The 16,867-nt window shown below is 41.0% G+C and overlaps 1 protein-coding gene across 9 annotated transcripts in view; it reads right to left on the bottom strand.

Moving 5' to 3' along the window:
• Fmn1 (formin 1) overlaps positions 1-16,867 on the bottom strand; it is a 375,832-nt gene that overhangs the window by 113,971 nt on the left and 244,994 nt on the right. For all 9 annotated transcript variants that reach the window (XR_012445380.1, XR_012445381.1, XM_074065588.1 and 6 more), the window contains 3 exons: positions 7,834-7,895; positions 5,899-5,987; positions 12-141 (listed from right to left, as the gene is read on the bottom strand). Coding sequence is in view for 7 of the 9 variants with exons in the window: in XM_074065588.1 (XP_073921689.1) it covers positions 12-141; positions 5,899-5,987; positions 7,834-7,895 (281 nt within the window). In the remaining 2 variants the exon portion in view is untranslated. The remainder of the gene's footprint in view (positions 1-11; positions 142-5,898; positions 5,988-7,833; positions 7,896-16,867) is intronic.

The following is a 16,867-nucleotide window of genomic DNA, read 5'->3' as shown; positions in this document are numbered from 1 at the left end:
AGCAAATGTACCTTAGAGGCTCGGGTGACAATCTCTACCTTTCGGTGCAAGGAGGTGATGCTCTCAGAAAACACAGATCTAAAGATGATGCACTGGGCACGTTCAGCAAAGTTAGGAATCTGGGCCAATTCATGTAAAAATCTGCAAAAATGAAATAGAAAACTGATAAAGACCCACCATGAGAACATTCCTTATTTGATGATTTCAACTTAATTATAAAAGGTCCCAGACTGGCCAACTCAAGGGACTCCAAGGGTAAATGCTCTATTGTTGACAACAGGCCCACTTTCCTAGGGGTATCTATGATGGTGAATAAATGCATGGGGTATCAATTACTTTAGGAACAAAGTTTATGCAAAAGTACTGAACAAGTTCTCTATCTCCTGCTACCTGAATAAGAGGCTAAACCCAAATGGAAACACATAGTCTTTAGCATGTGAAAAAAATTATACTTTGAAGTCCCCTGTCATGCAGCATTTTTTAAAAGTGTATTAATACAGGCCAAGCAGTGAAGACTTTAGGCAAATGTTTATAGTCAAGTGATAAAAAATTTTCCTTCTATTGAAGTGAGAATGCTACCATTTTTGCTCAATTACATAATAGTTAATAATGATGAAATTCTCCATGCATATTTGTTTATTTTCATGTAAATGTACTCACATAGACATAGTTCACGGCTCAGTGCTTGGAACAAAGTGAGCAGACATCTAAGTTTCTTCAAAACCTGGGGTGGGTACTGACCTACACACAGCAGCTCACTGTCTGAGCAGTTGGGCACCGTTGTCCTTTGCAAAATGAAATTGGAAGAGCTATATACTCTCTGGGCCAACCACCAGAGGAAAGGATATAAACTAAAATGGGTGGAAACAGTTGGATATGAATTCAGAAAGGGGGAGAACCCTTTCTAACAGTCACTAATTTCATTTTGAAGCTGAAATGATTAACTGGTATTTCTGTAAGTCTTGGTCAACTCATACATTATTACCTTGAGGTTTTGCAATCTCTCACTAGGAAGGTTTTACAGAGGAACAAAGTTGTAGCTTTCTTCTAGTCTGTCTCTGTCTCCCTCTCTTGAGACAGGGTCTTGCTATATAGCTCAGGATGGCCTAGACTCAATGTCCTCCTGCCGCAACCCCCCAAGTACTGAGATTACAGGTATGCTCTACCACAACTGGCTGAAATTTGAATTTTAATAAGTTTTCAATTGTCAGCCATTTTTCCTATGTCTACAAGCTAGGTGGTCATAATCCCCACCCTTTTCAGTACTATGAAGATGAAATGTGGATGATTCTTAAAAGAAAACACACCCATACCTTAAAGTTCTATAACTGATTATTATGAAAATCATGTAATGGGGTATAAAAGTGGAGACCCATAGGAATTCTGGATTGAGAAGATGAGAAATTACACTTTGTAAATTGCTTCTTCATAAACAGTACAGCATTAACCAAGTGACTCATTTATCAGGCCTGACATTGGGGCTGTCCGCAGGTTTCAATAATAGATGAAAAGTGAAAAGCTTATAAGACTGGTTGCATTTGGTCCTGTGATGGGTCTTGGGAAGACTGACTTATTCAGATATGGAGAACTATCTCAAGAAAGTGTCTGGCATTTCTCCCCTTTCCAAATGTGACTATGAGACATCATTCACTAAGTAGGATCCAGAATGTGCTCATGTCCTACTTAAAACAAACACAGTAGTGAAGGAGAAGCAGCTGGAGATCACATGAGAGACTATACAGACCACAGCTCAGTTCATCCACAAGGACACAGATGAGAAGTAGACAAGGCTGGATAAGCAATTATTTACAACTGGTCTTAAAGAGGACCAATAAGAGGAGTTGAGACCAGAGGTTCATTAACTTATGTTACTCAGGGAAGAGAAAAATAGAAATTCAAGGCTCTCTGGGATTAAAGCCTTACTTGAGATTAGGGTTTGCACATAGAAAGCTCTCAAAGAGTCTTACATTCCAATGTCCTCTGCATGGTGAAAATTCTGGAACACTTACATAGAGTTGGAGGAGAAAGGGAAGTTGAGGAATTCTGCATTACTTTTGGATAGAACCACATCACTGAAAATTAGTAGTAGAGTATCAGTCATGGAGAATGTCAGTTAGTCTGTCATTTAGATGCCTATGAAGCATTGATAGTGTTTCAGTTGCACAAAGACCTGGGAATAAGATGATCTTATACACAGTTCCTTCTTATACCCTGAAAAATAAACCAATGACTGTTGTAGGTATGGCAAGTACTATGTGTCATGTGTGATGGATGTTGGGAAGCCACCCCAGTGCTCTGACATCAGAGCCCCAGGCAGCAATGTTGGCTGGGGATTCTGGAGCCTTGTGATACTGTGCATGGAACACATGAGGACCTGCCAGGGAGATAAGAAAAATGGGACCTGTGGGGAAGCTGGGTAGAAGTCAGGTGCTAACACAGGGCTTGTATTCTAAAATGGATTTTAAACTTTTCCTGAACAAATGAAGGGTTTAAAACAGAGAAGCGATACTTTTAGCTTTTTGTTTCACACCATCACCATGGCAACGGTTTGGCTGGAAATGATAGTGTGTTTGAGACTGGGAAAACGATCACATCACTGCTGCAATTTTCCAAGAGGGTCAGTAGCATGGCCCACAGTGGATGGAGAATGAGGAAGGTACCACTGCAGCAGACCCTGAGTAACTAACTAATCCCAGAGGATGTTAAGAAGAGTCCAGGATGACTTGTGGGGTCTTGGCTTGGACACATTGGGTAGAATGTGAAGATATAAAATATTAGAGAAGAAAATTTGGAAAAAAATGATTTTATGCCATTTTCAGTTCAAAAACAGTCTTGGAAAGGCTCAAGGAAAAGCACCACAGCTCCTTTCCCATCTCTCTGGTGAAGAACCAACAGAATAGGTTACCGTAAAGGCTTTGAGAAGCAAGTGTCTGATGATATCTCATTCCCCCCGCTGCATTTTATACTCTGCCCACTTATGCAGTAATAGTAAGCCTTTTACATATCCCCAAGCATTGGACCTGGAACACTGGACCTCAGTACTTACAAATATTCACAGACTGATTTCTTTTTGGGATAGTCTAACTTCACATTCCAGCTCCATAATAAGGAAGACCAAGGAAGCCACAAATGAAGGAGCATTCCCTTTTACCTAATGCAGGCAAGTTCCTGGGAAAGACTGCAACTTCAGCCTACACATACACAGCAGAAGCTCTGTGCCTCACATTGTGTGGGCTCCCAGCCACAGTAGCAACCTAGCTGGCAGGTGAAATTCTTTGAAAGAAACTGACGTGTGGTTTATCATCATTCCCTAAATCCCTCAACAATACTGCCTCAGATGTGTGTTCACACAAGGGCTGTTTACACAGTATAATTTTTGTATTGTAATCTGTGTTCTTGGAGAACACTAGAGAGTCCTACTTTGTGAGTGTCTAAGGGAGCTGTGCACCCTACATCCCAACAGGCTGTATTTGGTGCCCTCACTGTACATGGCAGGTGTACATTGGCCTAATCAAACCCCATAGAGCCTCGCCTCCCCTCACCATCCTTTCAAGGCAGACAGCAAGGAAGTGGAGGGCCATCCCAGGAGAGAGTGGCTGTCAGAGAGCCACGTCCCAAACAGATGACATCTCTGTGGAGAACAGCTTTCTAAATCTGGCACTGGGGTGTGAGAGAGTTGATGAGGTGGGTGATGAGGCCAGCCTCTCCGAGGTATGATTTATAAGACTGGGCACCATAGGACTCTTAGGAAACTGCAATGGTAAACTATAAATGATTCATATTTTCCAGGATGTAAAACATCCTTACAGTCTACGTAATTTGCCAGAGAATTAGACTCTGGCCTAAGTCAAACAAACGCTGGGCTGTGCAGGAGGTCAAGAGTGGAGGTGAAACCAGCTCAGGTCCCAGGGCCTCTCCCTCCAGCACATTGCCTCACCAGCACAACAGGATAGGCCTCTGCCCTTTGTAAGTGCTGAGAGCACTCAGGAAGTCAGCATAGCAACTATTCACAAACTAAAAATGCTTTTTTATCTAGATACATCATCAGTAGAAAACCAAGAATAATATGTTACCTGCTAATTAGCTGTCACCATTATCCTCTGTCCTGGCAATTAGTCTGGAGAAATAATGCTAGAAGGCAGTAGTACCAAAGGGAGAGGGGAACACTTCTCATGACAGAAGCACAGGCCCTCTCTTTGTCCATTCATTTCACCCAGTCAGCCATCCCCATACCTTAGAGCAGCTTCTGCTAAGTGGGTAAAGGTCTGGAAGATCACAGCCTATGAGCCAAATCCAACCTGCCATTTGTATTTGTGTGACTCATGAACTAAGAATCTTGGTTTCCATATTCTTAAATGCTTGAAAAAGTAGGAGGACATGTAAAAACCGTATGAAATTCAAATTTCAGCATTCCTAAATAAAATTCTATTGGGGCACAACTATGCTCCTTTGCTTAGGCATTAGCTGTAGTTTGCTTTTCACTACAGAGGCGACTTGAGTAGTGTGACCCACAGAGTAAAATCCTTATGACTGGGCCTTTACTGGAAAAGATTTTCAATTCCATCCTTAGAGTTTCAACACACAAGTTGGCCTAAGTCCCCAAATGCCTGATATGTTCTGTTGTCCCAAAACACCTCCCATGACCTTATCAGTGTATAAACATCTCATTATTAGTTACTTACCTCTCAGTCATTAGTACTTATGACATTAGAAAACCTGAGCATCAGCTGGGGTGGGTGCTGGTGAGGAGGTGGACTCAAAGCAGCAGAATGGAAGGGCTGAGGAATCCCATGTGAGTTAATTCAGTGTTCCTAGGTTCTGTGAACCAGCTTTGGGGCTGAGGGTCTTGGTTCCAGCTCCATGTGAAAGGAACTCATCTAAGGTCCCCAAACCATCAGGAAGGTCTTTCAGTATCTAGGCAAATCCAGGCATGTCTCCTCACCCATACACCAAACGTCTGAAGATCTTTTCCTGAGGTTGAATGCTAGACATCCCCGGGGGTGGGGGCATCCCAGAGAACCTGAGCACAAGACATAGAGGCTTCTGTACAAGCCAAGAGCCCTGGATGTTGGCAAAGCTGACTTTTACTCCATCTCCTCTTTGTTTTCTATACCTGCCTCTTGTCTGGCTTGAGAAGGCTGGCTCGAACTGGACACGAAACATTCAAGGTAGCCAGAGGCATCACAGCTCCTGTCTAGTCTGAACCCATTCCACATCAACACAGTCTTAAGTATTGAAAAACTGGTCAGGGCCCTTGGGCTACAGAGTCCCGGGAACTTATCTGTGGCTTGCAGACTCCAGAAACCCAGTCAAGGACAAGTTACTCAGTCACCAGAGTTCTGGGTTTCTGAAGTGTATGGAGTGATATCCCAAACTACAGAGAGAAGAGAGGAAAAGCCTGCTTTAGAAAGAAGACGAGGAAATCACAACTGACTTAGGTAGAGCCAGGAGGGAAGTTTGAAGGAAAGCTGTATCTTCAGGGTACGTTTACTGAATATGACATTTAAGAAAATCAATTTGAATTCTGTGGCTTTGATACAATCTTTTTAACTGCATCAGCAAAACCTTACAGGGACTAATGCCTTCTTCCTTCCTCAGTTACCCCTTTGGTTAAAATGTTTAGTCTAGGAGGAATTAACAAGTTGCTAGAATAAGGACGGGGAGTGGTGCGGGGCTGAGTTGGGGGTGGGGGAGGATGGATGAAACATACTGCAACCAGCAGCACAAATCTTAGGACTGCTTTTCCCGGCAGCTGGATCATTCTGCTGTATGCAATAGGTCACAGGAATGACAGTGTTGGAATTTAGCTCACTGCACAATTAAGCTTGGACAATCAGAGCAGAATACAGACTGCCGTTCTCCCGTTGACCTGGCAGGAAGGAGTGCAAGAGTCCTTACTGTTCAGGTTTGTCCAGCAGCTTCAGTTCTTCTTCTTTGGATGTCTCGTAGTACTTTCTTATTTTATCCAATTCATCCTCTTGGGCTCGCTATTCAGGAAAAAAAAAGAAATGGATAGTGAGAATCTGTCTAAGGTAGTGGATCTCACAGGGACTTCTGTGGTCCCTGGACCAGCAGAAGTACTCACCACTTGCTACAAATGCAAACTATTGGCCCACCCCAGGATTTGGGCAAACCCTCCAGGTAATTCTGCTGTATGCTGAAGTTTGCAAATCACTGGCCACTGCCAGTGTTATAACATGCACACTAAGCCGTACACGAAGCCAGGGCATTTGGCTCCTGTAGTCTCCTGTACGCAGATACGGGACAAGCCGTCCTCAACATTTGCTTCCTTCTCCCCAGAATAGCTCTGCTACCTTACATAGACTTCCCACTCTACTGTTTGTGGTCACCATCTTCCCCTTTTCTGAATTTATAAGCATTTGTCCATGCCACTTATTTTGACATTTATTCACAGTTTCTCGATTTATTCAGTTATTTGAGTTGTGTGCAGCTTGCCTCTACTGTGTGCTCACAAGTATTAGCCATGGACACAGTTCTGAGCTCATGGCAACAACAAAACATGCCTGGAAGGAAGTTTGCTTTTGACAAAGTCCTTAAACATCAATTGTTGCCTCCTTTCAGAGAATTCCATCCAGGCATGTACTCAGTCACTGAATCCCTCTCTTTCCTGCTCTACCACACTGCTCTACAATGCAAGATTAACTCCCAAGGGCCTGGTGTTTGTGCATCTTTGGGTTTATTAATCAAAACTTTCCTGATTTGATTTTAGGAAATCAAAAATTTCCTGAAACGTGTGAGAAGTTCCCACCAAATTTTACTAAATAGTTTCCAACATACATAAAGAATATTAAATAGAAAGGGAATTGGTAATCCCACCAAGCCTACAATAAGAGACTATGGAAATTTTCTGTAAGGGACATGAGCACTACAATGAATAATCTTGTGAGCTGAGTGACCACAGCATACCACAGAGCCCCAGGCAGCAATCTGAGAAATAAATACCATTATTTAAGAGAATCCAGTTCAATTTATGTTTCTGTAATTTAACAGTCAGTGAACCAGAACAGTTATCAATTTTGGAAATTCTTTTTTTTGGTGAAACTGGGGTTTGAAATTCAGGATTCATGGTATACTACTTGATCCATGCCTCCAGCCCAATTGTGGGAATTCAGATTTTCTAGTGTCACCATCTCAAGAGAACCTGTAGAATCTCAGGCTTATTACCCAAGAGACCTTATATGTTTGAGTGCTATTTATTTTCAAAATACATTGCTACTGCTATATATATTAAATTCTTATTTAGTACAGAAAATCAGGTAGAGACCCATGATAATCTCTGTTGCACTGATGATCAAACAGGAGTAAGCAATTTTCATAACTGGCCCAACCAGTCATTTAGTAGGCAATAGTAGAACAGGACCTCAACCCTCAAACTGACTAAATCTAAAACACACTCTATCCCTACACAACTTCCCACATTCAATGCCATCAATTCATCTGGTCTAAGAGTAATCATCCAAGCTGGTATTGCATTCCTGTTCCCCAGAGGAAGACATTGGTGTATGCCAAAATTAAGCAGGAAGCTTTTCTTCCAAGAAGCAACAGGGCTGGCCTCCAGAGCACACAGGTGGTCTCCACCTTGAGCCACCCTGCCTTGCATATTTCAAAGAAGTCTACTAACCCAGTTACCACAGAGGGAGTTAAGAACACGTGCCCCTCTCCTATCTGTTCCCACGAAAGCTTGCATCTCTGTGCCTTCATCTCTTCCAGGCTATGACAAAATCCTCACTAGCAAAGATCATCAATGACGGCTCAATGACTTTTAGGGTAGAAGGAAAATACAGAAACTCCAGCTCTATTTTTGACACTCACATTTTCAAATAAGGCTGCTAGGGTCTCCAGATCAACCACAGAGTCATCCACATTAAAAATGGCTGCCAAAAAGAAGAAAAACGGGTAAGGGATTTGATTAGTTCCTGACACCAATACACTGCACTTTCTTACACAGGTTGTGCCTTTCAGCTTGTATCTCCAACTTTCCTTTCTCCCCCAGGGGGCTCAAATGAAAGGAACCAAAATGGTTCCTAAGGCTATCCTTGCTTTATTTAATTCCTCGGGCCTTGAGTCCTTTCTGCCGTTTAATTTAGGCTCCACAGGAGAAGTGTTTGTGCTTTAAAAGTAAATCAGTTTGTGGGTTTGAAGCACAATTTTAAATCTTTCTTCCCAGCTGGTAATTGAAGAGATTTAGCACGTAATGCACCAGAACTGACTCTTGCCCATTACCAGAAAGGGAAAGAGAAAGAAGAAAATGTTGGCAAATTAAGTGAATTCAGGCATGTGATTTCAGGCACCTTTCCACAGCCAGTGTACACATCTTGTTTGGATTAAAAAGACAAGAAAGAGCAATAATTGCATCAATAGCAAATTAAGATTATAGAAACCTCCCATGAGCCAGTCTTAAGGCAAGTTCTTATTCCCAGGGTTTTATGAGGATTCTACTTGCTGTTCTGTACCTTAAATGAGTTGTTTCCCTATTAATAAATATGCTCATCCTTTCATCTGGAGCATTCCTTCCCATATATGCTGGGATACATTCATGCAGATCTTAAAGCTTCAATGGATTTGGCTATCACAGTGTTTGAAATTGGCAGGCCCACATCTTTAAATAATTATTCAAAACTAATAAGGTTTGTTCCCTCAACTCCACCTCCCTTCCCAGACTTTACATTGTGAAATTAACCAGCACACTAGTAAATTTTCCCCATGGCAGACTAATTAATTTTATTAAACCAACTGGTGACACTTAGAATGCCTTCAAATTTTGTTGGTCAACCATTATTCTATTCATTCTCATTGTGCCATTTTTTTTTTGTTTTGTTTTGTTTTGGTGGGGTTTTTTCGTTCGTTTGGTTTTTTTTTTGGAAAAGGTAGGGATCTAGGCACAGAGCATGTTGTTTTTTAATTATTTTCCTCCATCTGTAGTTACCTCCATCTGTAGTTAAGAATCAGATGAACCCCTTCATACAAGTTTAACCAAGTGAGTTAAATGAGCTAAGACCATAGCATTTCCCAGAACACCAAGAAGTCTACTTAAAATTCAGTTGCAGACCCCTTTCTCTAACCTAGGAGTTCATCAGCCAGCTCTTCCTAGATACATGGATGGTGAGAAGAGATTAACATGCAAGTGACAAAGATTCTACCAAGACAAAGGAACACTGCACTTGCCAAAAGGCCAATCTGAGGCCACAAAAGGAAATGTGGTTTGAGGAAAAAATGAAAGAATTTACCCTCTCAGGACTGGTATTTTATTTGTGGAGATAATATGAATTCACTAATTTACCAACTAGACCATGCATTTTAAACATCTAATGTTAAAAAATAAATAAATAAAAGCACCCAGGAACAATGTCTGTTTTATGTAAATCCCAATATTCTCTTACAAAAATCGGCCAACATAATTGTATAAGAAAAGTTAAAATTCTAAAAACAGTTTGTCAGAAATGTTTGTTTCTAAGCTAATCATACATCCTGGATGTAGATATGAGCTACAAGCCTAAGTCAAGTAATCTTCACTAATGAGAAAGAGAATGACCTGTTTCTTTTCCTATTGAGTAAATATTCAGCTTTATAAAGTTGACTAACCAGATTCAGCTAATACACTGGCTTCTATTCCAATGTGGCAGTGAGTAGAAAGGAAATACCCAGAGAGGATGGGACCAGGAACAATTCATTCTCCCATCCAGACACTGAATAACTATTTATTGAACATGCACTAAAAACTGTTTTCCAGAAACTGTTCCTATTTTCAAATGCTGTGGTTAGAGAAATCAAAAGCGTATAAGACATTTAAAGTATTTGATCTCATGGAATTGATATCCTAGATTGGGGGTCAGAAAATAAAGAAGTAAATACATAATCACCAATGGCAACATACTTTAAAGAAAGTAAGATTGGGCTGAGGGTATAGCTTGGTGGTAGAGCAGATGCCTAGCATGCATGAGGCCCTGGGTTCAATCCCCAGCATCACATAGGGAAAGTAACATAGAGAAATGTACAACATTAGGCAAGATGGTCCAGGAGGACTTCCTTTGGAAGGTGATGTTAGCTGAGCCCTGCAGAGGTCAGTTTTGTGAGCATCTTGGAAAAGAATCTTCCAGGGAGAGGTAACTACAAAAGCAAGAGTCTTTTTTTTTTTGATGGTGGAACACGCTGAAAGTGACATGTTCAAGGATCAGAATGACTCTCATGAACAGAGCTAAATTTATGCACTATGGGATCATGATGTGGTAGACTATCAGGGCCTCAGAATCTCTGTAAGACAGATCTCATACCTTTCACTGAAAATATTATGTGAGGTAATAGATAATCTTGGCACAGTACATAGAACAAAGTACAAACTCAAAATGACTATTGTAAGTTCAAATATACATGTTGTTAATGTCTTTTAATGCCCTATCACCTTTAACATCTTGTAAAGAATTAGAGAAAGACAACTACAACTACTAGTAATTTGTGCCATAAGTGCAATCTTCCAGAATTCTTGGGTGTTTCATAAAGTAGCTGCTATGAAACACTCTTGGTTCTTTAAGATCCCACTCAAGACGCAACTTCAGGAAGACTTCTTCCCTTATTAGTAGGTCAGCTATAGACACAAATATCTCTAAGTTATAAAAAATAATGTACCAATATCTTCAAGGGAATATAAGATACCTCTGGGTCTGTTAACAAAGTTAACCTAATTTTTATCTCTAATTTCAGTTTTTCCCATCAATCCGTCCTTCATTGTACCACCAAAGTGCGTTTAAAAAAATACTAGTTTAAAATTTTTACTTTGGTGTTTAAATGCCTTGGATGTCTCTTCTTCAAATATTGGATCAAGTTCAAATTGCTTGGCCTGGTTTTAAAACCCTCTTCCCTTGCCCCAGCTATAATTTCAATCTTACCTAAGACCACTTCCTCATGTTAGCTTCAGCCACACTGTAAAACTCCCATGCTAAACATGCCTTGGCTTCCTCCCTTTCCACACCTCATCTTCCAAGGTCCAGGAGTCAAAGGTTTCCTGCCCTGAAAGGATAACCCTTGACCTTCAGATCATTAAGTCCTCCATCTTTCCCCTTGCCATGACACTTCACTCATATTTTACACAGGGTGAAGACAGTATGCCTTAAGAATCTGTATCAAGGTGAGCAGTGCAAGTTTCTCTCCCCCACTGGAATGTGAAGGCCTTGTAGTCAGGAATTGTTCCTTAGGCATCTTGCTAACCTAGCTCCCAGCATAGTACCTGGAGTGTTGTCTGCCTGAAACACATTCATGTGGTGTGGTGTGGTGTGGTGTGTGCCACAGACTCCCCAGAAGTGAGTCCTTCCCCAGAAATGAGTTCTTCTGCCTGATGTGAAGAATGGTTTTTTGACAAGGACACGGGGTCTTAAAAAAGACTTAAAGGGAATGGGATTTGACAGGTGAGACTATTATGTTGTGGGAGGGGTGCTGTATTTGAATTAAGGTTGTTTGCTCCTTCCTGATTTGTCTCTGTTCAGAAATCAAATTTTGTCAGTAAGTTTACCCAATCACGTGCTCTACTTATAGCCTCAGTGTAGACACACTGCTTGCCTGAATATTGCATAACAAAAATAATCAAATTTAAATAAACAAATGTTCTCATTACTAAAGAATGAATAAGAAAAAAATATCTTTCTCATCATTCTTAGCTTCAAAAAACATTTAACTAGTAGTATTACCATAGGAAAAAGGTTAAGAATGCAAGTTCAACTGATATGCTGCTTCCCAGACACTTGAAAGGCCCTTTTGTTAATCATCATTAAAACAAACTTATCCCAAGTAATATCAATTTTTAAATTTATAAGTGCCAGTTAACATCAATTGGAAGGAAGTAAAGCAGTCCACGTGAAAAAAGGAGATGAAGACAGGTTCGTGGAACCTTCTAGCAACTGCCGGTAATTTGGCTTGCAGAGAACTAATGAAAGGAACCAAGGAGATGGCTCTAGATATAATTTGGGGCAAGGCCTTGTAGAATGTGGAAGCCCTTGAGCAGTTTTGAGTTGGGGAGCTCACTGATCAGATCAAAATTTGGAAAGGCCAGTTTTGAACCAATTGCAGTGGGCACAAAGTAGCAAAACCCTGGAGAGCATGGGCCAGACAGGCAGGGCAGAGGAGGAAGACGTTATGGAGTGCTCTATAGCAAGAGCAGTAATTAGATCTGGGAACAGAGGAAACTGGAGGATAAAACCACACTGAGGCTCAACACGTAGGTTCAGGGGGCCTTCCCATGACAGAGGACATGACTGCTGAACTTTCTCCCAGGGCCTGAGGGAGGAAAGGAGTAGAGAAAAGGGGACTGGAAAAGGGAAAAGTAGATAGAGACATTAATTTAAGGCCCAATATGAAGTTTCCACTTTAAGATCCAGACATGAATCTTAAAAATAAAATTTAAAAATTCAAAGGTGGAGGAAGCAATATCAAGAGATTACCTGGCTGACCTCAGGAGCTCATAGGAGTTAATTCTACTATTTCTACCCTGAATATCCAAGGAAACTTAGGGTATTAGCCTCAGGTATTAAATATAACAGAGTCCTAGGCTCCTGGGGGAGTTGTCTTACATGGACAAAATTCCACCTTCCATTCACCAAATGCAGTTTAGGTTTCTGGGGCGGGGTGGCGGAAGGGGGGAAAATCCATAACTGACAATTGTATCTTATAATGCTGGAATGATGTGCTAGAGAATCAATGAATGCTCTCTGATTTAACCATTCTTGCAGGCACATCAAACCTATAAGTGACTACATAACCCATCTCATTAGTTAACTGATGATCACAATGTGATTAAAAGACTTTTGGGGTCACCTAGGGTCAGAGAGTTCCCTCCATTTTACACTATAAAAATACACATTCACACACTTGGGGTTGGGGGATGTGGCTCAATGGTAGAGGACTTGCCTAACAGGTACAAGGGCCTGGGTTCAATCCCTTTTACCAGAAAAAAAGAAATGCACTCTTGCCTCTTTCACACACACACACACACACACATGCAGATGTTCAACTTTATTCTTACAGACAGAATCAACGAATGCCAGTCTCCACACTTCTAGAGCACGCCTCAAAACCCAATACAGTAATTCCTGGCAACCCTGGCTTTTATCCATCTGTACAGGGCTCATTATTCCAACACTCTTGCAAATGGTGTCAGAAAGGTGAAGTGTCAAGTCCACAAAGGGGAGACCCCAACAACTTATTGCTACCACAGTATCAATCATTACTGGTGGGCTTTACTTTTATCTCCCTCCCTCCTCAGTTGTCCCGGTTCACACTGTCAGTTCAGTTAGAATATTTCACCTACACCTCACAATATGTCAAAAGGAAGTAGACACATGCTGTGAAAAGCTGGTAATTTTATTGGGTTCCTCTACCTTTAAAAATCTGTTACTTGGTCAAGTCTGGTTTCTGGGCTTCTTTTGTGCAGGGAAATTGAGGCAAACGTTTTTATGTGGTTCTCTGGTGCCTGCTCTGTACTACAAGAGTTATATACACAGGGATCATTAGAGTAGTGTTTTGCCCATTAAGATATAATAACCGTCAACAGGGACAAAAAGCAGATCTGCATCACAAATTCAAACTAACAGGCGCACATAAAAGCTATATGTCTGCTGCAGCACATACGCAGGGTCAAGGTCTTACACAATAGGCAAATTACCTCACTAGCTGAGAGGTGACTTTTCACATGGTAAGTAGGAAAAACATTCAGGAATTCTCAGCCCTCTGGCCATTTTTTAACCCTGTACACTTCTTTATCTTCAAGTACACCATGTCCAAATAAACAAAAAATGAGCTTGTTGTTTGGAGGACTTCTAATGAGTTTAAAAAAAAAAAAAAGGAGAGTCACTTGGGGGGTTGTTCTTTTGGTGTATCTGGGAATTGAACTCCTGGCCTCACCCATTTTAGGCAAGCACTCTACCACTGAGCTACATCTCCAACCAAGGAAGTATTCTTTTTGCTGGAAGGAGCACCTGTGGGCAAGAAAGATAGGAGACTGGGGTAGCAAAGGTACATGCCTTAGTCTGTTAGATTAGCCAAGGAAAACTTGGTTATCCACAGGACAGAAGGTTTCACAAAGAAAGGACTGAGTTAGCTTCCAGGCTTTGTCTAATGTTGGTTTTAAAAATAATTCTTACGCTGGTGGAGCATCTGCCTGGCAAGCACAAGGCCCTGAGTTCAATTCCCAGCACCATGAGAGAAAAGAAAAAAAAATTACTAATTCTTATGCACCCTGTTGTATTTTACTTTGTATTTCCTTTAGTAGCAGACAAGACTGCCTTGTACACAGTGAGTGTGTAATAGCTGTTTATGAAGAGAGTACACTGACTTTCAGCCCGAGGAAACAGACTGATTAGGATTATCTGACTGTGTTAATAGGAATTATTTTGTTGAAGATCTTCACGTTGAAACAACCAACATAAAACTTAGTTGTTTGCCCAAATTACTGAATATTTCTTAAGGGCTCAATAAAAAGGAGGTAAGGAAGAGAGAACAAAATGAGATAAGTAACACAGAAGGACTTGGTTTTTTAAATCTCCCATACAACTCACCCTACAAAACTCCAATAAACCTACTCCCCTGTCCTCTCCTGAGGAAAGGAAGGGTAACATGAGACTCATGGAAGGAGGCAGAGATGGAATCTAAGAGATGAAGAGAGAAGACACAGGAACATCTCCTACAGTTTCACCTTTCAACAATGCCATTGCTGAGAGAGAAAACTCCAAAAGGTGAAAGGAAGAAGGCAGGCAGAGAGGAGTGTGGGATGCAAGAGTACTGTTCAGAGACCAGGACAAGAGACCACAGGACCTGCTCCCTCTGAGCTCTGTGCCCAAGTCTTTTCACAGGGGTCACAATCCCACTAGAACATTTCCTCAGTATGCCTTGATTTCCCCTACTGGCCACTACGTTCCTCCTCTCATGGGCACCAGGCTTGCCTGTGCAGACAAATATAAGCACAAATGAAAAGCCTGAGGGTACCAGCTAAGAAACAGGTTAAAGGAACATCTGTCCACTGCATCAGAGTGGGGACAGTGAACAGATGTTACTGGTGGCTAACAACTAGTAATTATTGCAAGATTCCCTGGTTCTAGGCACTGTTCTAAGTGTCATACATTGGAATGAGGCTGCCACTGTCCCCACTTTTATAGGCACAAAGCCACACAGCTTGACTTCTGAAGCTCAATTCTGCAACCACCAACTATCCTCCAAGGCAGTCAGAGTTTACTGGGCCAAGACTGTGCTTCTCCCACTCTTCATGGGTTCAGTTTACAAAGAACCACTCCACTTAGAACCCTTGCCATCTTTAAAAAAAAAAAAAAATCAATGATCAACCAATGGATCAACTACCCAGAAAGGTCTACAGAGAAACCTTGGTTTCCAAGCAGCATCACAGGTCTTTTATACCAACCAGAGATATCTGAGTAGGAACCACAAATGGCTCATGCTACAAAAGTTCACTTGTGTAGTACATATATCCACCATTATTTAATGATCACTAATACTAATTCTAATATGCTATTTCAATTTAATGTGATAAAAGACCAAACGTGAATCTTTTTTTTAAACTGTCTGTAGTTATTCAAAATAATCAGTGTTGCAACTGAGATATAGCACACAGAATTTCTCTTAAAAATTTGGAACTTGAAGATGCCTTATCTTCACTGTATTGAATGTATGGAATTACCACAATGGAATCCCCTTACATTACTAATGCATGCTAATTCAAAGATAAGATAACAAAAACAAGGAAAATGCTATATCTTAAATAAAGTCTACTGAAATAAAGTCTAATTTTCTTGAAAAGATAGGAATAATTTAACTTTTACATTGTGTGCTAAAACTCACTAAAAAGGGAAGCAAAGGTCCACAGGAAAATGAAAAATCACCAACAAAAATTAGTTCCAGATACATAAAGAATATGAAATTTGAAGGGAACGTCATTTCCAGCCTTATCTACATTGCTGAACCTGATAGTGCATCGTTACGCTTGCTGGTGAAGACCTTCACTTAGGCTTTGCTGAAATGAGGGGCAAGTGTAAAAGGCACAGTAAATATGAGCTGCCTGAGGGATGGAAGAAATGACAATCACAAAAGGGACACTTAGCTAATCTATCCCAAAGCCCTCAAAATCACTCAATCTTATAAAGCAAACCTCCTAATTTTTGCCTAAGCCCAGGCATGCACTATGCCTGAAGGTATCCAAGGCACCATTTATAAAATGGAACAATTAAAATTGTCTATGGTTCAAACCTCAAAGAAGGGCACAGAGCATAGGATTCACACACTGTCCCTCTAGTGTCCCCTCTGTTCTCCAGAGGGCAGTGGAATGAGAAACAGTTTGGGTTAAGCTGCTTCTGTTCTCCCATTAGTTCTGGTTCTTTTAAACCAAAATTACATTCCAGGCAGATTGGATGGTCTCAATCAGTTGCCTGAAGGTAAAATAGAAGGCAAAGCCACCCTCTGCATTGGGACTCAGTTCTTCAGGGAAGGAAGGAATGCAGAGTGTGTAGTGATTCAGAAAGAGGTAGGTGGAGCCCTGCTGCTCAGGTGTTTTAGGCTCAGTTGGAGGAAGGGAGGGTAGGAAAGAAAAGGGAAGTATTAGAGCTATGGTTTATATTTATTTTGTTTAATTTTTAAAAAATTGAGCTCTGATACTAAGTTGACTGACTTGGTGTGTTATCCGGTCATGACTGCATGCTGCTTTGGGTGGGCGAACTCCTTCATATGTGCCAACCACACATTCAGGCAGACTATTTAAATAAAGGTTTTCTTTTTGTTTATTTTTACTAATTCTAAAATCTGCTTTTAACTACACTAAACTTTAGAAAATTAACAAGTTGGCCTCAAGACTGCTGTA

This window comes from Castor canadensis, chromosome 2, assembly GCF_047511655.1.
Source record: "Castor canadensis chromosome 2, mCasCan1.hap1v2, whole genome shotgun sequence".
Taxonomy (NCBI): Eukaryota; Metazoa; Chordata; class Mammalia; order Rodentia; family Castoridae; genus Castor; species Castor canadensis.
The sequence above is the reverse complement of the archived record's forward strand: the minus strand, read 5'-3'. Positions and strand labels throughout refer to the sequence as shown.